At 41.6% G+C, this 27,468-nt stretch overlaps 1 protein-coding gene across 9 annotated transcripts in view; it reads left to right on the top strand.

Moving 5' to 3' along the window:
• Positions 1-3,013: 3,013 nt before the first annotated feature.
• The window catches only part of BCKDHB (branched chain keto acid dehydrogenase E1 subunit beta), a 206,941-nt gene continuing 182,486 nt past the window's right edge, over positions 3,014-27,468 (top strand). For 8 of the 9 annotated variants that reach the window (XR_013441199.1, XR_013441198.1, XR_004911153.2 and 5 more), the window contains exons 1-3: positions 3,014-3,256; positions 14,673-14,750; positions 16,209-16,277. Coding sequence is in view for 6 of the 9 variants with exons in the window: in XM_036073139.2 (XP_035929032.1) it covers positions 3,061-3,256; positions 14,673-14,750; positions 16,209-16,277 (343 nt within the window). In the remaining 3 variants the exon portion in view is untranslated. Of the gene's footprint in view, positions 3,257-11,705; positions 11,763-14,672; positions 14,751-16,208; positions 16,278-27,468 lie in introns of those variants that run through there. The other variant, XM_036073147.2, reaches the window with a different exon arrangement.

The following is a 27,468-nucleotide window of genomic DNA, read 5'->3' as shown; positions in this document are numbered from 1 at the left end:
ACACTTGTGGGCAGTTGTTTGCGGGTATAAATTTTCAACTCCTTTGGCTAAATAGCAAGGAGCGTGACTGCTGGATTGTAAGTATGATGAGAGTATGTTTAGTTTTGTAAGTTTCAAACTGTCTTCCAAAGCGGCTGTACCATTTTGCATTCCCACCACTGATGGTTGCGTTCTGTGCTTATTTTTCAAATTAGGTAATTTATCTTCTTATTATCAAGTTTAAGAATTTTTAAAAAGTATATTCTAGATAAAAATGCCTTGTCATTCTGACTTCTGGGCCTTCTTAAGTTCTCTGGACCTTGATGCCATACCTGCATCTCTCTTGGCCATATAAGAGAAGCATTCTGTTGTTCCAAATGCCATGCCATGGTGGGGGGTGTGAGGACTCTGTGATACTCCCAGGCCTATCTGCAGAGAGAGACACCAACAGTTCTCTTGTGTGCTATGGCTCTGCCTCCATGGGAGGTGGGAAAAACTGACTCTTAAATTAGCATGCTATTTACAATATTTTGTGTAGATCATGAATTTTGTGCCCTAAGCCATTCAGGTTCTTAAGGTTTAATACTCAGAAACTAGTCTTTAAAACTCAAACTCTTTTCTCAAATTATTGTTTCTGCCATCAGCATTACAATCTACTTTAAAATTCTAAAGCAAGAATTTGAGCCCTTGGCTACTTCATGTCCCCGATGCCTCTGGTTGAGTTTGAATGGGAACAGGAGTCAGGACATAGGATATAAGACTACAGAATATTATGTTGCTCTATATGAAGGGTGTCCAAAAGCAAGCTGAGCTCAAACAGGTACTGAAGCTCAATGACAGAGAATAAGCCAAGAGTCATTCTGAAGAACGACTGGCAACTTCGCTTTGTATTCCCTCCACAGTCATGGGTTCTGAAGGTGTTCAGGCAGGTTAAGTTTGCAGAAATGCAATTAGCAGTAACTTCAGCTAAGAGAAGAATCTATTTTAAGGCTATCATGGTGTCTCATAGTCTCATAGAAACCCAGCACCAGAAAGCACTTAGGCCTCAGGAACAAATAGAACCTGGAACTCAAATGCAGTCTATTTTCCACCTTTTCTGATCTACCAGATTTCTGAAAACTCTCATTTTTTGCATCTCCCAGTGGCACTTAAAGATACCCTATCTTTCTAAATTATGCTTCCAAAATTCCCAGAAAATGACAGTTTCCCAACTTATTATCAATGAAATGTGGCCAGGGTAGATCCCACTTTAATAACATAGACATTTTCACGGTTACCAGGCAGATGGTATGGTGAGGATAGGGAAAATTTCAAACTCACGCCCCCTCAATAATAATTTGCTTGGCAGACAAATCTGTTAGGTGTTCTCTTTGTTGTTTCTGACTGTATGTAGTTGTAAGTCCACACTTCTTAGACCAGCGTATGAAGACCTTGAAAATCTCCCTCTAATTTATCTTTCTGATTCCTGTCAATCTCTATACTCCAAGTCTAGCAGCCACCAATCTGTTTTCTCTTCCTAGAATGCACCGTGTTCCTTCTGGCCCTGTTAGCCTTTGTGTTTTTTTCTTTGTTTAGAATACCTTCCCCTCCATAGTTTGCCTGATAATTTCACTCATCTTTTAGGTCCAGCTCAGCATTACTTCTAGAAACATTCTTGACTTCTAAAAACAAAGCTTATTGCTCTTTGTATGGTTCACTTTGTTCACACTGTTCTAGAGTCCCTGTGACATTGGATTGTAGTTATATAATTTGTCTCTTTTCTCTACCAGTTAGGACATTCTTTTATTATTATTATTATTATTATCATCTTAGAGAGGGTGGGGGGGGTGAGGGGCAGAGGGAAAGGGAGAGAGAGAGAATCTTAAGCAGGCTCCACGCCCAGCGCCAAGCCCCTCGCAGGTGTAGAGTAGGAATAGGAATAATGGATATATTGGTGTAGGAGTAGGGATAATGAATATAATTCTGGTTCTCTCTTTAGCAGATTTAAATTTCTGTCTCTCAGTCCCAAGCAGAAAACGCAGTTGGTGCATCTCCTGGCCTTTGTCCTCTCCCCATTTCTTCTCTCTCCTCCCTCGCGTCCCTTGTAAAACCAAACATAGGTTGTGAGGCCAAGAATAACAGAAGAAGAACATCCTTTTCCCCTCTTCCTTCTTCTTCATTTTCTCCCACTCCTCTCCCAATTCTGTTTTGGGCCTGTCCTTCCCCCCTCCTACCTTCATTTCATGGAAACACTTTCACTTTTGTCTCTCATATTTTACTGTGATTTTTAAATTCATGAGCAGGGAAGGTATCCTTTAAAACATTTGGATTTTTAAAAAGATTTTTGAAATTGATTATTATAAACGTAAATTAACGATTGGAATTCTCCAAGTTTCAAAGTTAGAGTAAGCCGGTCAGGTCATTTTCACGGCACTTGGGCAAAATGCATCTGAATTTCTATTACATGGATTTGTAGGATGAAATCTGAGTTTACCCCTCTAACTCTCCCCTAAATCCTGACAAACAAAATCAGTAAAAATGTTTACATGCTTAGTAAGCATTCAAGGAAGCTTTGAATAAAGAGCGGAAGCTTTGAGCAGTGATTCCCAATTTTTAATGCCCATCAGTAACCCTTTCCATATTTTACTTATAAAATAATACAGATAAAGAATAGGAGCGGCTAAAAAAGGGTTACATTTTGGAAAGAGAGCATAAATCTCAAAATGAAAAAGTTATCGGAGGTAACAATGCAAATGACATCCGTAAAGAACAAATCCAGGGTTAGTGTGTAACATTACAGACCCGCGTCCGCGCCGGGAGACCATGCAGTGACTTTGTGAAGGCTCCACCTCCAGGGACAATTTCATTGGAGCTCACCTGCTCGCTCGCCCCCGCCCCAGCTCCTCTTCCGCATGCGCTCTACAAGCAAACACCCCTGGCCTCCTCTCGTCGCCTTCCCCACCCCCGAATTCTTAACTCCGATTGGTCCGTTTCATGGGTCCTCCCCTTGGGTCCAACCAATAAGGAAGTCGCCTCGGTGCTCCGCCCTCTCTGCCTGCCGGGTGCGGCGGCGTAGCTCGCAAACCCGGTTTGCAAGTGGGGATGGCGGCGTTAGCGGGGGCTGCGGGCGGGCTGTTGAGGCTACGTGCGGCCGGGGCGGAAGGACAGTGGCGTCGGCTTCGAGGCGCGGGGCGGCTGCGGGGCTTGCTGCTGCCGGACTCGGCCACTGGGGTTGCGGCGCAGAGGAGGCATGTGGCTCACTTCACTTTCCAGCCGGATCCGGAGCCCCAGGAGTATGGTGAGCTAGGGACTGCCCTGTCTGCTCCTGGTGCAACCCAGCCTCCCAGGCCTGTGGGGGCCTCGCAAGGAGTGCCACCCTGCTTGTGTGGGCGGCGGCCGGCAGGCTGATCTTGCATCTTGGTGTAATTCCTGCCCTGCTTTCTGGAGCCTCCCTACTTTAGGGTCTGACTGTGGTTTCCTCGTCGCTCTATTTTTGTGACTGTACAACCCTCGAGAGGCATTCCCTCAGAACCCTCGAGATGGGTGAGAGGGCATACCGCGGTCTGGAAGGGCAGAGGGTGGAGGGGTGGTGCCCAGGGAACGCCTCCTTTTCTCAGTTCTCCGTCCTTACTTTCCCAGCCTTGGCCCTAGGTGTTGTCCCAGTTTGTCCGGAACTGGGCCATTAACTGCAGGCACCGGTATTTAAAAGAGAATTTTTTTCGTATTCTTTAATAATGATGATGATGATTTTTTTTATTCTTTAATAATGATGATGATGATGATTTTTTTTCTTATTCTTTAATAATGATGATGATAATAATATTATTATTTTTGCTTTGGCAGGGAAGAGGAAGTGGAAGGACTAAGTAATTGAATTGATTTCCCCAAAGTCATAGAACAGGTTGTTCCTGGAGATGCGAAAGAATCCCAGGTTTCCCATTTGAGCCTAGCAATGAGCCTGGGCTGGGCTAGGCTGCCACTTAGCTAAGGAGGGGGTAATTGATGAAGGTGAGGGGAGGAGGAGGTCATCTAGTACTCTCATTGGTAGGAAGGGCACGTAGCAAACTCCTCACAGTATGACAGTTGCATGACTTTTACCATTTCTTCTGCAAGTTATATGTAATCTCTGAAAGATCTACTGTCTATTATCAGAACAATGGAAACAATAAGAGAACATTTACCTTTTCTTGTCTGATAACTTCTCACATGCTAGATCTGATATTTTTGGAAGGGTGCCTATACTTGTGAATAATAGGCATGAATATATATTGAGTGCTTACCATAGGCAGGGACTGTGCTGAAAAATTTACATTCATTATTTCATTGGATGCTTAGGACAACCTTTAGAGGTAAGTGATGTTAACTGAAGTCCTGAGATAGTTTGTCCAGGGTTACACAGATAAGTTAGTGATAGCTTCCGCTTTGGATTTTAATTATTGAGAATCTAGAGCTTCCATTCTAAACAATGTGCTATAATGCATGCAGAAATAATTTACTAAGAGGTGTACCACTTTTGTGAAACAGTAGATACCATAAAAGTGAATAGCAATTTTTTCTCACCAACGGGATGAACCTTGAATTCTGTCTTGAAAGCAAAGAAACTTTAGCCCAATACTCGAGAAATAGAATATAGGTCTTCTTAATCTCCCCAGCCTCCTTCCATAATTGTGAAATTACTAAAATCCAGGTAGAATGATAATCACGTTTATATGTTTGTCCTTATAAAAATAAGAATAAATGCATGTTACAGATAATTTGGATAATAGAAAAAAGTAAGAAAAAGTAATCTCACCATCCACTACTATTTGTAAATACTGCTAACATTTTGGTGTGTATCCTTCCAGGTATTTCCTTTCAGTTTAGTGGAATTAAATTATTCCATTGATCAAATTAGCAGAATTAAATTTTTCCTGTAACTGTAGTTTTAACGCAGATACAATCTGCATTACTTAATCAGAAGTGTTTCCCCATATGATTACATAGTTTTCATAACCTTCTTTAGAAAGCAGTACGTTCAGGGTGCCTGGGTTGCTTAGTTCCTTAAGCATCTGCCTGCGGCTCAGGTCATGATCCTGGGATTGAGCCCCGCACTGGGCTCCCTGCTCAGCAGAGAGCCTGTTTCTCTCTCTCTCCCTCTGCTTGTGTGCTCTCTCTGTGTGTCAAATAAATAAATAAAATCTTAAAAAAAAAAAAAGGGCGACATGTTCCATGGAGTATAAACACTCTAGTTTAGTGGTTCAGATCTTGGCCCTAGAATCAGATTGTCCTAGGTTTGGTTTTGGCCCTGCTACCTATGATTTTGGATTACTCACTTACCGTCTCTAGGCTTCAGTTTCTTTGTAAGTAAGGATTTTATAATAATACCTACTTCAGAGATTGTTACAGAGACTAAATATAGACAGTTGTGTACAATGTACTTAACCCAGTTTGACTATTAAGAAGCACTCAATAAGTGGAAACTTTTAAATAATTACCATTATGCTTTTGTTTTACACTTCTGTGCTGTTATAAATAATGTGGTTAGAAACATTTCATGTATCCTTTATGTATCTGAGATTATTTCTTTAGAATAAAGTCCTAGGGATGAGATTTCTGACTCAAGATAGGAACAGTTTAATGGATTTTTAATACATCGTTCAAATTATAGTTTATACTTCCATCTGCATGTATAAGAGTCTGAGTATTGGGTGTCATGATAAAATCACAGTCGTGCTGTGATACTGTGATTTATAATAAGAAATACATATTGGTCTTTGTCCCCTTTTCCTGGCACAGAGCTCCTAAACCTTTGCAGTTTCCTTTGATGAGAGCAATAAAGGTGCCTTGTTACGCTGGTGGTAACTTTTTGAAAGCTCCTAGGTCATCTAAGGATGGAAGCTGGTCACTAGAGGAATCAATCGTGTGATTTCAGTCCCACCTCCGACCTCTGCGGAGGGGAATGGTTCTGGAGGTTGAATGAATTTAATCAGTCATGACTATGTAATGAGACTTCCTTTGAAAACCCAAAAGGATGGGGTTCAGAGAGCATTTGGGTTGGTGAATAGGTAGAGATTCAGGGATAGTGGCGTGCTCAGAGAGCGTGGGAGCTGTGCCCTTGACCCATACCTTGCCCAATGCATCTCTTCCATCTGGCTGTTCCTGAGTTATGTCCTTTTATAATAAATCAGTAATCTTGTAAGTAAAATATTTCTCTGAGTTCTGTGAGCCGTTCTAGCAAATTAATTGAACCCAAAGAGGGAATGGTGGGAACCTCCAGTCTATAGCCAGTGAGTCAGAAGCATGGGTGACAACCTGGACTTGTGATTGGCATGTGAACTGGGAGGTGGGCACAGTCTTATGACTGAGCCCTTAACCTGTGGGGTCTGACACTAACCCCAGGCAGATGGTGTCAGAATTGGGTCGCATTGTAGGGCACCCAGCTGGTGGTGCAGAATTGCTTGGTTGTGTGTTAAAAAAACACACAGATTGGAATTGGGATCAGAATTGTGTGTGTGCACGCATGCTTGGGTGTGTTGTTCTAATTGCACTTTGTTTTAATATGTACTTGTTTTATTTCTATTAAGGAATAATTACCAGATATTTGTTTGCCAGGTTTATTTTCTCTTGTGAATTGGATGTTCCTTGTCTTTGCATATTTAAAAAATTATATGCCTAGTAATTTTGTCTATCAGTACGAATCCTATCTACCATTACTGAACAACTGTCTATTCCAGGTGTGATAGACATCAGTCTGTAATCCTCACAGTAACCTTGTGACCTAGAGAGTGTTGTGCTCATTTTATAGATGAGAAAATTGAAGCTCAGAGATGTTAGTGGCTGGCCCAAGTCTGAGGAGTAGCAGGGCCAGAATGTGAACCCAAATAGGTCTATCTTCAGAGCCTCTCACACTACTGTTCTGCTCATGTTTTGTATATTAAAGATATTAATGAAGATAGTAACTCTTTGTCTTTCATGTATGCTACAAATAGTTTTATTTTTAAAATTTTGGTTATTTTTACACATGAAAGAGACTGCTTAAATAGAGTGATGGTCAGGGTCGACTCTGAGGAGGTGACATTTAAGCTTCACCTGAGGAATGACTAAGGAATTACCTCCAAGGTAGAAGAACAGTGTTCTCCTGGAAGGAAAAAGGGCAAGCAATGGGGAAGCCCCCAATGTGAGGTAGGCTTGTTCTGTGGCATCTGGAAAAGCCTTTGTGGTTACGCTGGGGGAGGCAGGCCGCTCTCAGAAATCAAGGGTAGACCGAAGAATCTCTTTCTGTGGGGATGAAGGTCTTCTTTCCAGCATTAGAATTTGTAGAGAAGGGAACAGCAGGAGTAAAGAGCGGCCAGAAAGCATAGGCTTTTATGAGGAATGAGAAGGAGTGAGTTCGTTTGGAGGAAAAAGAGGAGGGGTAGGAAATAAGTTTGGAAAGCCAGAAGAAAGGTTGGGGGAGAGAAAAGATTGAGTATATCCAATGTAGCTTACACTGTGCTGGGTGCGTTACATTCAGGTTCAGGTTTGATTCTGTGGGCTGGGGAGGGCCATCACTTGCTTATAGGTAAGAGAGTGACTTGCGATGTGCTCATGCATTGTTATGAGGAGAATTTATAGAATTGATTAATGAAGGGAAAGTAAGGAGACAGAGCGATCAGAGGGATATTGTACTGTCCATGTGAGAGGATATAATTGTTTAAAGGTTGGGGGGTGTCAGCGGGGATGATTGTGTGTTTTGAAGGAATTGACTAGATCTGGTGCTCTTTTGCCTGTGGGGGCTGAGGGGAAGGGGTATCAAAGATGACTTGACATTTTTAGCCTGGGATGCCGAAAGGAGGGTGAGTGGTGGTATCACTGATACAGATGAGGGATGCTGGAAGAGAGAAGCACGTTTTTGGAGAGAGGATGACTTAGGTTTGGATGTGTTGATTGGATGTTTTAGTGCGTTTGGGCTGCTGTAACAAAAGTACCATAGACTGGTGGCTTATAAACATCAGTAATTTATTTCTCACAGTTCTAGAGGCTGGGAAGTCCAGGATCAAGGAATTGACAGATTTGGCGTCTGGTGAGGCCCTGCCTCTTGGTTCTTAGCCGGCTGTCTTCTCACTGTGACCTCACATAGTGGAAGGGAGCTCTGTGGGGTCTCTTTCTATAAGGGCATGAATCCCATTCAGGAGGGCTCCACCTTCATGACCTGTTCATCTCCGGAAGCCCCATGTCCAAGTACCGTCATGCTGGGGATGAAGTTTCAACATACGAATGTTGAGGGGGAGGACACAAACATTTATTCCATAGTATTGGAAGTGTTGGCAGAATATAGCATTATGAGGTAGGCTCATCTGAGTGTTAGTCTGGCACCAACACAACCATGTCAAAAGTTGGGAACCTTTGAGACTAGATAATTCTCTCCATGTGTCTTTTCCCTGTCTTATTTAGAATTGCCCCAAATCGAGTCCTTCCTGTTTTCTCTTCCTACACTGTTTCCTTCTTCTGACTTTATCATTGTTCATCCAGACCTTTCCATGGTACCCCAAAGAATGGTAATAATGACGGCAGACACTTTTATCAGAGCTTACCAGGTACCAAACACTATTCTGAGTGCTTACATGTAGCAATTCATTTAATCCTCATGTAACAGTGCTGTGATAGAGATCCTATTATCATCCACATTTTATGTAAAGAAATTTAGATGCAAATAGGTTTTAAATGGTTAAACTTCTACTTTTTTTTTAAGATTTCATTTATTTGACAGAGAGAGAGAGTACAAGCAGGGGGAGTGGCAGAGGGAGAGGGAGAAGCAGGCTCCCTGCTGAGTAGGGAGCCCAATGCGGGGCTTGATCCCAGGACCCTGGGATCATGACCTGAGCCAAAGGCAAACGCTTAACCATCTGAGCCACCCAGGCACCCCTAAACTTATACTTTTTTTTTTTTTTAAGATTTTATTTATTCATTTGAGAGAGAGAGAGTGAGTGAGAGGGGTAGGGGTGGGGAGGAGCAGAGGGAGATGGACAAGCAGACTCCACACTGAGCGTGAGCCCAATGCAGGGCTTCATCTCATGACCCTGAGATCATGACCTGAGCTGAAATCAAGAGTCTGACGCTTAATCACCTTAACCCACGTGCCCCTCTACTTTTTGACATTTAAACTTCCTTCATTGCACTGTTTTGCTCCCCAAAAACACATCTGGGCTTCTCCCTGTCCCTGATTTTAGGCATTATGTGTATGTGTAGGTTTCTTTATTCATTGTATGCATTTTAATTTTCTATGCATTTTAATTTTCTCCTGGATGCTAAACTTTGTGCCAGGTGCTTAGCGCAAAATACAAATGTGGATATGGACCCACGCTCATGGAATTTGAAGTCTAGTGGGGGAGATGGACAACAAATAGCAAGCAAATGCATACTTAAATCAATCCCAGTTGCAATAAATGACCTATAGGAAATGTTCCGGTGCAGGAAAAAAGAATAATAGAGATCTAGTGAGACCCCTAAGAAGAGGTAGCATTTAACTAGGCTCTAAGGGATCACGAAGGAGTATCCAAAGAGGTGTGAAGGGGGTGCCAGGCAGAGGACCCAGTGTGCATGAAGGTCCTGATGTTTCAGGGAGCTTGGTTTGGGGGAATTGAGAGAAGAGTCAGGTGCTGAGCCTTGGGGATAATGGTACACAATAGGACTTCTGAGGTGGGCAGGTATGAGATCAAGCAGGGCTTTGTGGACATGATTTGGAGTGGGGCTTTATTCTGGGTGCAGTCAGAGAACTTAGAAGGATTTTGAGCAGAGGAGTAACATGAAATGCAGTGCTTTTTAGGACTTATTGTAGTAGCGCTTTGTTGAATGAGCGGTGAAGGAGTAGAAGTGAGGAGGTGGTACTATGGACTGAATGTGTCTTCCCCATCCCCTCATTCTTATGTTGCAACCCTAATCCCCAGTGTGGTTGTATTTGGAGATGGGGGTCACTGGGAGGTAATTAGGTCATGAGGGTGGAGCCTTCGTGAATGGGATTAAAGCCCTTATAAGGAGAGACACAAGAGAGATTTTCTCTTCCACCATGTAAGGATGCAGCAAGAAGATGGCCTTCTGCAAACTAGGAAGAGGGTCTTCATCAGGAACTCACCTTGGTCTTGGACTTCCCAACCTCCAGAAGAGTGAGAAATAAGTTTCTGTTGTTTAAGCCTCTCAGTCTGTTGCTGTAGCAGCCAGAGCTGGCTAAGACAGGACATTAGGAGGTGGTTTTCAGGAACAGGAAAGAGATGGTGAGTTCTGGAATTCGGACATTGTAGCACTAGATTTTAAGCTATATTTTGGAAGTAATATATATCCAAAGATATATCCAAAGTATATATCTTCGGAAGAAGCTATATTTTGGAAGTAGGATTGGATGGATTGGATACAAGAAATGAATCAAAGGAAGACATTCAAGGGTGCTTTCTCAATTTCTGGCTTGGACACTTGAGTTGAGGATAGTGCTGTTTGCTAAGATGGAAAAGACTGGTTTTGGGAGCAGACATCAAGAGTTTAGCTGAGTGCTTACTGAGTTAGAAAAGCCTGACACCCAAGTTGGGAACTGGCGACTGTTGGATGTAAGTCAGAAGCTCAGAGGAGAGGTCTGGACTGGAGAAACCCATCTGGGAGTCACCAGCACACAGAAGACTTTAAAAACCATTTAGAGACCTACCGAGTAGGGAAGTATCCAGCTGAAGGAAGGGAAACAGCTATAGCTCATCATACCAGGACATAAGTTACCAGGTGCCCTGAGATGGGGGACCCAGGGCTCCTAGCCATAGTCTCTTCAACTTTAAAGCTTTCTTAGGTCTTCCCAATTTTGGCCTCAGGTGGCAGTCTCCCCACCCCCCTTCTTTACGGGCACTTTAAAAAGGCATTTATGATTATAGATCCTTCATTTATATTTTAATACAAAATGTTCTGTCCCTCATATTTGAATTCTCTATGAAACTTACTTTATGGGGTAGAGGTTGGGAAACGCTGTAATAGGGATTAGAATGGATAGAGGTACGTATGTGGCACATACAAAGGGATTCCCGGAGGACAGGGCATCTGGGGGGTGGGGTGGGTAGAAGAGGTTTTGTTGGGAGAAAATAGGTAGTTTCTTAGGCATCTTTCCATTTCACCGTGTGGTTAGTGCCAGATTATGCCACTAAAATCATTCCTCCATCATGCTTCAACGGGCATGTCCTGATTGTCATGTGTGGGTTAGGCACTAAGTGCTGAGCTTTCTAGGGAATATGACATGAAAATGCTATGCTATCCAGGTGTATACCAAGGACTAGGCAGCTCAGAGGAGGGCCAGTGCTGAATGTGCTGGCAGAACCTTTGGTTTCTGAAAGTAGAGCCTCACTTTCCATATCACAGCTGTGTATTTTTATTTGTTCATGGTCTAACTACAAAGGCACTTAACTGTCTGCCTGCCCTGCTGTTGACCTTGTTTATTTCTAGACACTGCTCCTTGGGCACCTATTTGCCCCTTTTGTCTCGATCCTCTAGTTCTGTGGAAGGCTTCTCCCTTCAATGCTACTGCATACTGAAGAGTTATTCAGAATAACTGAATTCTCCACCTCAGTATCACTTCTGCCTCATTCCCCCTCCCCTGCAGTCTGACTCTGAATTGTAACATCGGTAGATATTTTTTCCTACTGTATTTCTTCCTCTTTAAGTGGTTGATTAACAATTTACTTTGTATATTTTATCTTTATTGAACTAGCCTCATATGTTTCTTTGTTCAGTCATTCATTCAACAAATATTTATCGAGCACCTACTACGTGGCAGGCATTGTTATAAGCACTAAGCATGTACTTCTGATCAAAAGCAGGTAAGAATCCCTGCCCTCTTGGGGCTTCTGTTCCATTGTGTTCCTTATATTCCACTGACACTACATTACATACCACTTTATCTTTGCAGCAGTGATAATGACCTGGTTTTTCACAATGCTCTACTTAGGACACGTTCAAGTGATCGGCTCACTCCATCCGTAAAGCTATGTTTTACCAATTGGTATCCATTAGCTGGTATCCCTGACTAGGGAAATTGCACTGCTGTGTCCATTTTTGTTTTGTTTTAACTTTTTATCTGGAAAGAAGAGTTGTCAGTCTGGTTTTGAAATTTAGCAGCCATTTATTAATACTGGTAATTGTATGATTTGGCAGCAGTGTTTAATAATTTTTTAATGTTCATAGTTAGACGTGCTACAGGTACATACTTTATCATGAGAGAACATAGGCATATCTTATCAATGATCTTTAATATAACCTGTAGGAGAATAAGTAATTCTAAGGTGAATAAATATTTAAAGTGATCTCACATGTGAATAATTTGTGATTTCTTCCCCACTCATTCACAGACCACACTGCAACTTTAAAAATAATTGAAAGATAGCTGTTGCGCTATTAAAAATTATTTAAATCTTTTAAAAGCATCTAGTAGCATAGCAGTTAATCCAAACCCCTAAAATTTTGCATCTATTTGAAAAAAAGTATTTAGGAGTGGAAATTTTTGTGCTTCCATGGAAATAAAGCCTTTAAATACCCATACTTATAAATTACTTTCCTACAAGATGAGTAGATTCTTTGTGGGTAATTAAGCAATACCTTCCAGATTTACTTGGTATGATTTTTAGTATTAAAGTATTTGCTTTTTTTGTACTCCAAACTCGTTGAAGCAATGAAATAAGATGTCTTGGAGGCATTCAGGATTAATTCAGATGGTCAGCACACTTGAAATAAATGCCACTTTAGATGTTTAGGCATTTTTATCCTTCTTAGGTTCTTAGCTATGAACATCATAATAGACAAAAATCTTGCTTTAGGAAATGTATGAAATGGGAGAAAGAATGGGAATGTCACGGTGGTAGGATAAAAGGTTTGCCCTAAACCATTGTCATCTGATGCTGTGTACCAATAAGCACTTTTAAAGAGGTTTTATACAGTGGAGAAGGATTTAAGGCAAGTATCTATTAAATGATACAGCCTTAGCCTGAAGAAAAATAGATTATGAGTCATGGACATGTGGTGTGATTATGTATCCTTTGGCATACATGGCATAACAATACTTTCTGGAATGAATTCCTATTATCCCCATCAAAAATAAGAGTAGATTTGTATTTTTTTTTTTTAAGATTTTATTTATTTATTTGACAGAGAGAGACACAGCGAGAGAGGGAACACAATCAGGGGGAGTGGGAGAGGGAGAAGCAGGCTTCCCGCCGAGCAGGGAGCCCGATGCGGGGCTCGATCCCAGGACCCTGGGATCATGACCTGAGCTGAAGGCAGACTCTTAATGACTGAGCCACCCAGGTGCCCCAGATTTGTTTTTTTTTTTTTAAAGATTTTATTTATTTATAAAAATAAGAGTAGAAACAGGCCTTTATTTTCGGCAGAGAGGGCAGCAGGGCAGATCCGAGTGGGCATTGCCCAGACCTGAAGCCCGGGCATTCGGCAGTGTGGAAGGGGTCAGAGCAGGTAGCGAGTCAGAAGGTTGAGTATCAGTGGATGATGGACGATGTCATAAATCAGAGCGTGCTGTGGATCCAGGCTGGGCTTGGGACGAAGATGGGTCTCCAGGATAAGGGTGAGTGGCCAGCGTGTGACAGCCAGAGTGTTGATGGCACCGTTGTGACCCACACTGAATTAGGCCGTGGCTTTTGGGATACAGCAGGCTACCGAGGAACACAGAGGTTAGATGGGACCGTAGTCAGGGTAATTAGCAGGTGTTCAAGGGATTTGCTGCCAGCATGGCTGTGGGTTAAAGTGAACACTGGTGCACAGATCAGGCCCTAAAGTGAAGATGGCCTGTGGATCAGAGAAGATTCAGGTAGAAGCTTTTCTCTGCCCTGAAGAGTGTTTTTGGAGAGGAGCTGACCTCAAGTTCTGGGCAGCACCAAGACTGAAAGCTCTAAAGTAATGATGTTCCTGAATTCTAACATTTGGAACTTTATTAAATAAAGTTTTATACCATTCAAGATAATACCAAGGTCAGGATGAAGGACACGGGCAAAGTCCAGTTTCTAATAATAAATAGCTCCTATTTATTTAGCACTCATTGTGTCAGGTACTGTCCTAAGTGCTTTCCATGTACTGTTCCATTTCACCCTCCTATCAACCTATTTAGGGAGCCAGAGGTTGGCTTGCAGAAATAATACTTGAGCAGTAAGACTGTAGGAATTACTCAGCCTGGTGTGTCGAGGCATGGGCTTGTAGTACTCTCCAAACACCAGCGAGTTCTGAGTGCTCAAGTTTATCATTAGCCTTCCTCCCTCATTGTTTCATGGCCCATGGCTATTTGCTGTTACTGGCATATTTAACATGTGCCTCGGGTCATGTGCACTTTTAATGATGTATTTAACCCCTGTCCAGAGTGTCTTCCCAGACCACTTTTACTCTGGCGGGTTCCCTTTTCTGACTTCCCATCACTTTTATTTATTGTCTCTACACATTTGGTGACTTGATTAAATTCCTTTTTCCTTTTTTACACTTGTTTTTTAATTGCTTAATATGTGTAAATTTTGCTTCATCATCAAGCGCAGAAGTCTATATTGCTTTTGTACTTTCCACAAAACCAGCCTCATTGTGAATAATCCAATAAATTCACATAGTGTATTCTGTATCTTCCTTTCTACTTTGATTTTATTCATGTTTTAATCAACTGTTAAGAAACTAGTTATTTTTTTATACATCTTGCAGTGTAGGAATGTTACTTAAAAATTTTTTTCTTTAAATTTTCACAGGGCAAACTCAGAAAATGAATCTTTTCCAGGCGATAACAAGTGCCTTGGATAACTCATTGGCTAAAGATCCTACTGCAGGTAAACTTCCTTTGTGCGTGAGTGTGGTAGCTGTGTTAATTCAGAATTGAAAATTTGCTGGAAATATTGCATCTGAAGCTCAACGGTTAACATTACGTCTCCCTGAAATTTTTTTAAAAGATCTGATCAAATGATTAAGGTTAAATAATCAGATTATGATATTAACACATTTTTTAAAATCAATTCATTATGAATTAGTTCTCATGTATATCTAACATCATCAAGTCAACTTTCTCCCATAGTATGTGTGGTCCTGATATTATATTAATACTTTCTGGATTAATACCTACCGTGTACTTCTGTTTCTCCAGCATATAGAAAAAAATGGGAGGTACCACTTCATTCAGATTTATGAATCTGTTTATGAAATGAAGATTTGATTCCATGCTTTCCTTTGAGATACATTGTCATCCCACTTACAAGATTTTTTTGAAATACCTTTTATATTTGTAAATAACTTTATCTTATCAAATTTAATTATTGGTATAAAAACAGTTGTTCTGTATGATTTCTAAATTTGGTTGGCTTTACTTCATATATATATGTATTAGTATATATAAATATATATATTTAGTATACCTTGGGGTTCCACTTGAGAATCCCTGGTTTTAAGGTAAAGCAAAGTAGAGTTATTTGTTAGGAGAAAGTGAGAGCTACACTAGTGGATGAGGAGATCTTGCTTTGTTTGAATGTCATCTGAGAATGATTGATCTCAAAGAGTAAATAGGGGTGAATTGTTTTCCCAAGGTCCACAAAGCTGGTTAGGTGAGTTAATTAATTCAGCTCCATGAACACCCATTTTTATTGTCATTGCCTTGCTCACTATCTCCCACCATACTTGCCTCCTTTCACACAATTTAGGTTCTTTTCCTACTTTGGACTGTTCTCTCACCTTGGAATGCTTTTCCCTCAGCCCTTCAGATTGTTGTCTTTCACTGTAGACCATGTAAGAAAGAGAACCACTGGTGGAGGACTTGAGCTTGGAGTGTGAGTCATAGGTCTGCCCCTTGCTTTCCTACTGGTCAAGTTACTTTACTACTGCTCTGGCCTCGTTTTCTTCATGGGTAAAACAAGGTGACATTCTAGATCAGTGGTTCTTTGTCAGTTGGGGTGATTGTAATCCCCCTTCTTCCTTTATGTTTAACGACTTCTGGAGACACTTTTAGCGGTCACAACTGTGTGTGTGTGTGTGTTTTGGAGTGGGGGGCGCAACTGTCATCCACTGGGTAGAGACCAGGGATGCTGCTCTCTGTCTGCAATGCACAGAACAGGCTGCTACAATGAAAGAATTATTCAGTCCGAACTGGCAGTGATGTTGAAGTTGAGAAGCCTTGATTTAAACCTCGGATTCATTTGTTTTCTGATTTAAAGTGTAAACATTTAAATTACTTATTTTTTGTTGTCAGTATCACTTAAGGGTTATTAAATAAAACATGTTCTTTAAACATTGTTTTTCAGTAATATTTGGTGAAGATGTCGCCTTTGGAGGAGTCTTTAGATGTACGGTTGGCTTGCGAGACAAGTATGGTAAGTCACCATCTTTATGTGTGAATAGTATTCCTGTATAACTTTTCCTTAAATATCTTGAAGATACAAAAGATGCCTGTTCCATTGTTTGCCATATCCTTATTGTATAGATAGTTGTTGGTTTTTGTTTTTATTTTTGTTGTTTGGTTTAGTTTTCCATTTCCATAGCCATCCACAGAATCCTTTGGCCTAGATTTCTCCTGATGTGTTCTAATTGCAGTATCTCTCTGATCTGGTTCAGATCACACATATTATAGATGCCAAAGTCATCTTCATTAAATGTATTGTTTTTCATGTCATTCAAATCCAGGAAGCTTTGATCTCTTACTACTGCCTACCTTACCCAATTTTGATTCCAGTGTCTCTAGTTCAAGATTCTGCCCTACTGGTCTCTGTTAATAGATTTCATCTTTTATTACCTGTATTAGTCAGGGTTCTCCAGAGAATTAGAAGCATTAGGATATATATATATATATATTTGTAGCTATGTATGTGTGTATATATGTATGGGTATTATATATTCATCTATATCTATTTGTATTTATATGCATCCCTCTCTCTATATATCTATGTCTACACTTATATCTATATTGAGAAAGAGAGAGAGATTTATTTTTTAAGGAATTGGCTCACATAATGAGGGGGCTGGCAAGTCTGAAATCTGTAGGGCAAGCCAGCAAGCTGGAAACCCAGGCAGGGTTTCTATGTTGCAGTCTTTAGGCTGAATTTCTTCTTGTTGGGGAAGAAATTTTTTTCCTAAGGCCTGTCTTTTTTCCTAAGGCCTTCAAATGACTGGGTGAAGCTCATCCATATTATGAAGGGCCATCTGCTTTACTGAAAGTCTAGTGATTTAAATGTTAATCACATCTAAAGAATACTTTCACAGCAATATCTATACTATTTGACCAAACAACTGGGCACCATCATCTAGCCGAGTTGACACATGAGATTTACTATTCCCTCTTCCAAAAAAAAAAAAAAATTCACCATCCCATTATCCTTCCACACGTCTTACCTCAGCTGATCTCTGTCTTTTGCTTGGCATGTGATTGATTTCTGCCTATTGCTTTTACTCATTTCATTTTACTCAGACTTCAAACAGTGCATTTTGGCCCATGCAAGCATCCTCCCTCCTAACTTGCTGTGTAAGGAATATATTTCAACTCCTTACTGTTAGGGGTGACTTTGAGGTGATTTGACTTTTCGTTTCTTCTTTCAGTCTTACCTGAACTGGAAGTCAGCAAAGTGCTTAAGTTTAGGGGGAAGAGTTGACATCTACCTTTCTTTTTACCTTTGCCACTGCTCTCTAAAGCTCATGGGTGCATGCAAGTAAGAGGGGAGAGTCTTTTGGATTTTTTTTTTCCCAATTGTTGTTCTTTCTTTTTCCACTCTTCTCTGAGGTTGTGTTATATTTGAATCCAGGACATCATGGCATCATGTTCCACCTTGCTTACCAGGAAGTTCTCTTCTCTTTATAGCAGGTTGATTTTCTGAGTCCTGTCCCACTGCTTTCTCCTGTCTCTTTCTAACAGCTGTTTAGAGATTGAGATAGTTGGGCCAATCTCAACTGTCTCACACTATCTCAGTTAGTTCCACCTAATTCAGGTGCCTACAAACTTTAGCTCTTTAAAAAAAATTGAAAAGCCTTTATATACATTTGATTTCAAAAGCAATGCATATGCATTGAAGAAAATTTGGAAAATATAGAAAAGCATAAAGGAGAAACATAAAATTGTCCATACTTCCAAAGATAACCTAGAGAAGACCATGGTACCCCTCTTGGTTTACACACTTCTAGATCATATTTGAATATATCTGAATATGTTTGCATATATTAACTAATGTTTAAAACATTGAATTATACTTTTGTTTTCTTCCTAGGATTTTCAGCTCCGCTTACATTGCCCACCTGTTCTTGCATGTTGTCTACTTTATCCATTGGAACCCTTCACATATTCATCATAGTTGTTTTAAATCCCTGGTCTGGTAATTCCAATCCCTGCCCTGTCTGGTTCTGATGCTTGCTCTGTCTCTTCAAACTGTGATTTTGCCTTTTGGTGTGCCTTGTAATTTTCTCTCGCTAGATGGACATGATGCACTGGGTGAAAGGAACTGCTGTAAATAGGCCTTTAGAGATGTGGTGATGAGGTGTTTGGGGAAGGGAAGCATTCTGTAGTCCTGTGATTAGGTCTCAGTCCTTTATTGAGCCTATGCCTCTGGACTGTGAACTTCATAGGTGTTTTTTTCTCTCTCTCAGGTGGGACAGGAGGGCTGTTGCTGCCTGGAGTTGGGCATTGTCCTTCCCCCAGGTCAATTACACTCTGACAATAAATACCCAGGTTTCCCTTGATGTCAGGCCTTTTTAAGAAGGGAGTGCTCTGGTGTATTTCAAAATGGTTCCTTGTCTGCTTCCCCAGCTGGAAGCAAGAGGGGATTTTTCTCCTGTGTTTATCCTAGGAATCTGGTTGAGCTCCTGGAGGTAAGCCTCACAATATTGGGGAGGCCTCCTTAGGACTGGATCCCTGGAGTTTTTAATTCTCAGGCTTGTTCGCACTGAGCCTCCAGCAACTCCTCAATTACAGTTCAAGTTTTCCTTCCCTGGCACTGGCTCTCACAGTGGTTTTTACTCCTTAGTCTCAGCTCTGGTAAGTCAAGATTTCCCGTATTCCTCTGTCTGTCTCTTCAGTCTCGAGGACAGCAGTTTGCTCTGTGTTCTCTCCTCTCTCTCGGGTCCAAGAAGAGTTGTTGATTTTTCAGTCTGTGCGGCTTTTGACTTGCTGTTAGGACAGACTGGCTACTTCCAAGCTCCTCACGTGTGGAATTGGACACCAGAGGTCGAATTATAGTTGAGCTACTTAGGCTTGTCTACATCTGGTGTAGCTGTGCGGCTGCGCAGTTTCTCACCTCGCTCTCCCTGTCTTGCCCTCGCCAGTGTGGTAGCGGGCCGAGTGCTTGTTGAGGCCGGCGAGGCTTCTGTTGGCTGCCTGCCCAGGTTCTCATCTGTGGTGCTCTTCTGACTGCACCCATTCTGTCTGGGGCATTGCACCCCTGTCCCCTGCTGCTCACTGGGGACTGGCAAATTTCTAAATCCAGTGTAGACCTCCGGCTTGAGCTTCACATCTGTGTTCTCATTATACCACGGCACATCATCACCTCGGTGTTTCAGTCACTTCAAACGCAGCATTTCCAAACTCTTATTTTCAGACTCTGCGGAGTGCATTGTCTCCACCCAGCAGATCCACAGTGACCACTGCACTTGCTATCTCGGTGACTACGCCACTATCCGTTCAGTTACCTGAACCAGAAACTGGGGGGTGGGATCTGAGTCTCTTCCTCCTTTCCCATTCTTTACCCCCAGTCATCTTCACGGTTTGTCTCTAAAGTGACCTCTCCTTTCCATTCTCACCTCCCTGGTCTGCCTTCAGATCCTTAATCATCTTTGCTTGGACAGTTTCACTGCTGTTCTTAGCAATCTGCCTCCCTCCAGTCCCCACCTGGCCGCCAGTGTGACCGTTCTAAAAGGCACATCTCATGGCAGCTTATACAAAAGACTCTGAGATCTGTCCTCTACCTACCTACCTGACCTCATTCAATTTATTCTTTACCAATATTGAATCGCTAGATGTTTTCCCTAAGCCTCTGCTTTTTCCCCATCTCTCGTCCTTTGCACATGCCATTTGGATCTCTCTCTCTCATCCGATTCCCTGGTAAGCTCCGCTTTTGCCTTCAGAAGTTTCCTCTAGAAAGCTCTTCCTGACTCTCCAAGCAGACTCAGGCACTAGGTTTCACTGCTCAGATTTTATAGCTTTTACATAGTGCAGGCTGCAGTGTCGTCTCCCCACCCACATCTCTGCCCCAGACAGCTTCTGGAAGGCCACGGATATTTAAGTCATCTGTGCATCCCGAGCTCCTAATATCGTGTCTGTCTGTACTTACGAAGTGGATGTTGTTGAGTGAACTTACCCTTCACTCTCTCACCAAGACAATGGCCCACTGCCTCAGAAAGGGGATTTCCTTATTTCCCTTTAATGATGTTTGGTTGGTCAGATTTTTTTCTTAAAACAGCGAGAAACTCTCACTTGAAAAAGTCGTCTACTCATCAAGGCACCTGCAGATTTAGGTCTCTGCGACACGGGGCTGAGCTAATTAAGCACTAACTTTTAGCTGTATTGTCAGCTGCTGTGAATTTTTTTTTTCTTTTTTTAACAAGTGCTTTAGGACTATGAATTGAAGTTTTGAATAATTCCAGGTTGGTCAATATGAACAATTAAATCAACTCTCTCTAATGAGACTGAGTGAACGTCAGTCTTCAGGAGTGAAGAATAAAGGAAGTGGTGAAGAGAAATCTATTAAAATAGAACTTTTCCCATATTTAAAAAAATAGCATATATCTTTTAAAAATAATTCTCTGCCCTTTTGAGTGCGGGCCAGGGATGTTTAGCTGTCCAGAAGCCTGTCCACTTAGTATTTTTTTTGAAGTTAAAAGCACTTGTATTTAAAAGATTATATTGATCTCGTTGAATACATGGCATTAAATGACATAGCCAAGAGCATCTTGCAAGGAATTGCGTAGCTTTCTGGGGACGAGCTGAATGTTGAGAGAGACTGGATCACGGTCAGTAGGTGGCAGCCTACACTTCGAAATGAGGCTGTCCTTGCCGGCGGTACCAATACTCTGCCGCGGCCGAGAAGCATTTTAAATCCCGTCAGAAGGGAGAATTTGAAGAATTGCGGGTTACTGACCTAATGTTGTGATGCTGAATGTTACTTGATATTAAAAAGAAGGAACTGTATAATAAGGGACCATGCTATTAAAAAAAGGAGAGAGAGAGAGAGCTCTTTTGCACTGCAGATAATCCAGATGCGGGAGTATAGCACCATAAACCACTGTTCTCCTTCCTTGTCCTTTGATGGCACAAAATAGTAAGGGTGGTTTGAAAACTGAAAATAGATGGTCTAACCTCATTGACACATTGCACACCAAATATCAGCTTTAGGCTTTTTAAGCAAGGGCTCCCTTGCCCGGGAGCAACAGTTGAAACTAGGCGTGTCCTAGGGAAGCCTTGGGTAGGAGCAGGCAATTCAAATGGTAGATGACTTTTTTAGGGTATGTGATTTTATGTTGAATACTACACATCCTTTCATTTATATAATGAGACAGATTCCACAGTTCCTACGGAACCTGTCCTCATTACTGTCGTTCTCTATGTTGTCTGTCTGTGTTTTAGTCACATTGGACTTTGGTATGTCAGGTTAAGCATATTTTTTTTTTAAAGATTTATTCATTCATTTGAGAGAGAGAGAGAGAGACATAGAGAGTGAGTGAGTGAGTGTGGGGAGGGGCAGAGGGAAAGAGAAACCCCAGCAGACTCCTTGCTGAGCTCAGAGCCTGACGCGGGGCTCGATCCCACAATCATGAGATCGTGACTTGAGCCAAAACCAGGAGTCGGTTCCCTAACCCACTGAGCCACCCAGGCGCCCCTCAACATATGTTTTTATTTCACACTCTTCTGTACTGATGTGGACATTGCTGGGCTGTGGTTCATAAGGCTATATTTTAGTCCACTTATTGGAAGAAACTTAGGTGAGAAGGAATAGCAGAGGACTTGGTGAATTAGTCTATGGGCCCAAACATCTGCCTTTTCATGGGATTTGATATTTTTCCATTACTGTGTTCATTCCTGTACACCACAACTGCGGCCTGTCCTAGCAGCTTGGGAAAACGAATATAACCGCTTATTTGTTTTCTTATGTAAACATCATCGAGATTGTTTAACCAGGCACTTTAATACACTGAATTCAGGAAGGAAAACTAGGGCAGGCGTGGGGAGAAGACACGTTCTCCTCTGTCATATGCCGATATTTGGGACTTGATTTTCAGCCTCCCTGGCCTCATCAGTCAAGGAAAGGACTAGATGTTCCTCACCGGCACGTACTTTGGTATTCTTTGTGCTTGTGTCTCTTTTTAAAAAGAGGAGCATATTTGTTTTACATTTCCGTTTCCTTTATATTTAGAGGTTTTATGAATATAACAATTGTTCTGTCATTTTAGAATCGTGGGCGCATGGGGCCTTTAATTTTCTCTGAAGATGTCCCTTCTCCGGTATAAGTTTTAAATTTGAGGAATGCAGGCAAAATCTTTTGACAAGTCTGCTATACTTTCATGTGAATTATGAAGTTAGCCTTTTCAACAGAAAAAAATGACCTGCTGCCGAGAAGGGGTTACTTGGGTCATGATGATCCTCTCGGGTGTAGTGTCAGGAATGTCACTTGTGAAAGGGGGCCTGGCTTCTAGGCAGTTACAACTAATTTCACTGAAGAAAACGCTTGGTAACATAATGATAGTTCTCGAGGGAAATGGAATATGTGATTTATTTTCCCCACAAAGTATACACATGTATGACTTCACAGCACATTTAATACCAGATATAAGTTGTAAGTTGTTTAACTGTTCTGTGAATTTGGAGTAAAAACAGGTGTTAAGATGGTGTAAACTTTTTTTTTTCTAATGTGCTTATTAAAAAATATTTTAAAAGGATTGTTACTAGCTTTAAGTGTCTTTCTTCCTAAAAGTCAGGCGCTTTAAATTGCTGGTATTACAAGGCCCTTTGTTTTCTAAGAGTACACATGTGGTAGAACTAGATAAGAAGAACATATTAAACGTGTTCTTTATCTCTGTTACCCAGTCGAAGTACCCTAGAAAATGGGACGAAAATATTATTGAGATATACTTCATTTACATTCGTTTCCATCCTACATGCTTCGATGTTCTTTTGTGAATTTTCATTCCTAAAAGATTTTGGAACCTACTAAAATTAGAATTGGTACAGATGGTCACCGTATTTTAATTTCTCTAAAAATCAAAATGTGTATCCTCACAATTGGCATGTTGACCAATGTCTCAACAAGTAACATTTAAGAAAATAAGATTTAATGTATTTTGTAGGAGATGAGAGCTAGAGAGAGATTGAGGCTATACCTAGTCCAGTGATTCTCGACTGGGGGTGATTTCTCACTCCTGGGGACAGGAGTCCAGAGATGTTTTTGATCATCACAGCTGGGGGTTGCCACTGGCATGTGACGGGTAGAGGTCAGGGCTACCGATAACTGTCTCACCATGCACAGGACAGCCCTCTCCCACCAAACAGAATTCTCTGGCCCCAAATGTCAATAGCGCTAAGGTTGAAGACCCCTGATCTAGTCCTCCACATTATCTAGAAACTGGAGTTCCGAGAGGTTAGATACTATCAAGTTGTCCGGCGGTAAGCAGGTGAGCCGATCCCCAGCTCAACCTTCCTAAAAACCAGTGCTGAGCTTTCTGCACTACGTTGTTTTTCCTTCTTACTTATGAATGAGCAACTCCTATAAAGCATGAAAAATAGAAGGAATATACAAGGAATTTTAATGAACAGAGCTTAAGGGCTTTGATTACTCATGGAGTAGGAATAACCCATCAGTAGTGATCAGTAACCCATATTAAAAAGTTCTTAAAAATTCTTTTTGTGATTCTTTTGTGAGCATGTTTTTTTGATCAGTGTATTAAGTTGTTTTGGGTTGGTACCTGCTGCCTTGACTGTTTTGTTTGGTTTTGTTTTGTTTTTCCTTAGTTGATTAAACAATAAATGTTAGAGCTGCCAACAGGTGTTCTCTTTGACATTTTGAGCATCAGGGTGTAATGCCCTTAAGCCAGTTTTTCCCAACCTTATTTGACAATGGCAGGCTTTTAAAATGATCAAATGTGAGCACCAACAAGGCTTAGGAGATAGGCTTGGACTAAAGTATTAGACCAAGAAAAATGGGGTTATAGGGTCATTATTGTCAGAACGTATAAAATTGAGTCCTGTAATTTTTAAGACATCACAATTAAGAATTAGAAAAATGAAACTATATATATATATTTTTTAAAGATTTTATTTATTTATTTGAGAGAGAGAGAATGAGAGAGAGAGAAAGCACATGAGGGGGGGAGGGTCAGAGGGAGAAGCAGACTCCCTGACAAGCAGGGAGCCTGATGCGGGATTCGATCCAGGAACTCCAAGATCATGACCTGAGCCGAAGGCAGTCGTTTAACCATCTGAGCCACCCAGGCGTCCCTAGATCCTGTATTCTTAATATTAGGGATGATGTTCCTGAGTTAGCTTCCTAAATCAGATGCTAAGTCTTACGCATACCCTCTTCCAGACTGGTGGGAAGAACACACACTTCAGTATTTAGTATTTCTTGAATTTGGATGTACTCGATATTTTTAATTGTTAGATTTCGGACAGCTCACTTTCTAATTTTTACATATTGAAGCCATGACTTTTTTTTTTTTTACTTTTCATATATGCAGAATTGCTGCTTATTTGATTCAAATATAATTTTTGAATTATGATGCTTTTCTTTTTAGATCCCAGAAATTCTCAGGGATGAAAGGGCATCAGCAGTCTAATAATTTTCATATACAGCTCAGATTGCTGTGTATCTGGGAATCCTTGGATTCTCCCATCCTATTTTGTTTATGTTGAGGAAACCGATCACAAAGCCCACTAAATGACACCGGAGAGTGCTTTTCCTTCTCAGAAGTAGCACGTGTGATGGTCCTGGCAGCTACGTGGCAGCTTCATGTTGACATGGCACTCAGATGTTGAGCTGTTACTGTCACTTAACCTGAGGTCATTTACCTGTCTCAAGAGAGGTTTGAATCTAAGTGTGTAGGTTATTTACAAAGCTGTACCACCTTTACTTTAGTTCTACCGTGGAATTCCACTGTTTAGCGACTTCCATGCAGTTAGAAATTCACATAACAATGAAATTCACCAGGAAAAATGATTTTCCAGTCAAATTGGGAGTAGCCCGTACAAACTGCCCTGCATGGAGGACAGCATTAATGTCACCCGATAGGTATTTGTTGAGCGAAGCCTTCTATATCAAGTCATAGAGGATTGGAGCAAGTGCTTTGTTTTCTGTTCCTGTTTGGTGTAGATGAAATTTCATGGTTGCTTTGATTGGCAGAGTGGATAAGGGATCAGTTAGGTAAAGGTTGGCAAATGTCATGTGCTAAGGAATCACTTGGGAAGCTTGCTGGACAAAAGGTTTTCAGTTTCCCAGTGAGCAGCTACACCCAAAGGCAGCTTTAACGATGAAGTGCTTGACCTTCTCCCATGGCACCCTGCCATCCCTCCCCCCACAACCCCCAAGGCCCTCTGGCCACCAGCCAGAAATGGTGGCAGCTAGCCAACCGTAAATTAGCCAAAAGATTCTTTTTCTGTCGTTTTGGCTCCTGGACACTCAAGCATCTTTGGTAATAAGGGATTTCTCCCACTCTCAATTTCTGGGCAGGCTGCTCATTTAACCCTCGTGTTTTCCTCTTCTGGTCTCTGCCAGCTGGGAGTCCAGCAGAAACAAAGACCCTAGTTTCTAAGCCAGAAACGCAAACACAGTATTACATTCTTAATTAGTCAAGATCCTGTAGATGCTAAATTTGAGTATTTTGTTCTGGAAGAAGTGGAGGCTCCTTAGGATTCAAAAGGAAACTTTTAAGTCACTTTAGGAACATGTCAGTTCTTAAAGGGAAGAAAGGAACATTTAGATGGCATAAACCCTTTATATCTTTTCAAATCTAAATTGAACACTGATAAGATAGACGTTAAAGAGAGAAGTTCCATAGCATTCTCAACAATTTCCTGAGTCTGAGAGGGCAACTCAGTCATTTGTCTGAAGAAGGCACCTTTCTCTTTTGTCAGAGATTCTAGAGTTTGCCCAAGGACCAGCTAGCCACTTAGCTTTTAATTATTCTGTTCTTGATTCTGTGATATTCTGTAATTAATATTTTAATTCTATAAAATAGTTATTTTAATTATTTAATTATTCTATTTTTAATAATTAAGGTTACAACGCTGCTCACAGTGTTTACCTCTTCGTATCAAAAAGAGAAAAGTTAGGGGCGCCTGGCTGGCTCAGTCAGAGGAGCATGTGACTTTTGATCTTGGGGTTGTGGGTTCAAGCCCCATGTTGGGTAAAGAGATTACTAGAAAAATAAAAAATAAAGAAAAGGGGAGAGAGGGAGAGAGAGAGAGAGAGAGAAAGAGGGAGAGAGGGAGAGAGAGAAAGAGAGAGAGAGAGAGAAGTTAGCTATTGTAGCTCCAGTGGTTGCACTCCTGTTCCCAAATGGCTTCATTCACCCTGCCGTCTGCTGACAGTGAATCAGGAGGGTAACCAGGGTCTGTCCTGTGCCTCTAACCTACCCAGCCTCTCCTGATTTCTCTCAGATACGTGTAAGCAGAATTTGAGCCGAATAGTCTCAATAAAGCATTCTCCTTTTTCAGTTCTTGCCAAATTCCCTTCCTCTGCCCACCTATCTAGTTCACACTAGTTCTTTCTTCAGGGGTGGGGCAGAAGACCACACTCACTACTCAGCTTTAGCTCCCATTACACTTCAAAGTTTCAGCACAGTGAAATGTAGGTAAAATTTGCTCCCAATGTTTTTAGGCTAGGTAAGCCTTAGCTCGCAATGTCCATTTTCCTAAGGGAACGACCGCCAAGTTACTGCACAGGGTTTCACAGTGCAATTTTCCAGTAGCCGTAGAGCACGTCCCATTTCTTGCCCAGTCCTCCCCACGTTCCAAGCAATTACAGGATCCGAGGATAGACGTGGCTCTCTGAGAGCTGTGCGTAGACTCTTCTCCCTGCAAGTCCTGGACTTCCTGGTGCGGTTGTATTTTTTCAGGCCCCCTTCTGTTACTTGTGTCTATTTGTGGTCTCTAGCCGAGCTTTCGTTCAATAGCAACAGCCTCTCCTCCCTCCTTCAGCTAAAGGACTAGGTCCACTTGTTAGCATCTGCTGCACTTTCTCCTTTCCAGATCCCACGGTGTCTGTTTATTTATTTATTTATTTATATTTTTCTCTTGTGGGTCTCCTTTTGGAGGTGTTAGCAGTTTGTCACAGTTTGGCTCTGCCTGTCCTCTTCTTGCCATTACTGTGTGTGCGGCCCTAAGTGGCCTGATGTCCATCCTTTGGAGAACAGCCAAGAAAAGGCAATGGAGAGGCCCCGGGTGCTGGCGCGGTGACCTGTGGATCTGTGGTTCCTGCCTTTGCTAATGTCGTGGTTTCGGGGGGACTTGAGGTGACTGATCTTCACAATTCCCCAAACCATCTCCTGCACACATAATAAAATCTAAGTGCAGACAGCAGGCTAGCTATGAAAATGTAA

This window comes from Halichoerus grypus, chromosome 9 (assembly GCF_964656455.1).
Source record: "Halichoerus grypus chromosome 9, mHalGry1.hap1.1, whole genome shotgun sequence".
Lineage (NCBI taxonomy): Eukaryota > Metazoa > Chordata > Mammalia > Carnivora > Phocidae > Halichoerus > Halichoerus grypus.
This window is presented reverse-complemented; position numbering and strand designations above follow the sequence as displayed.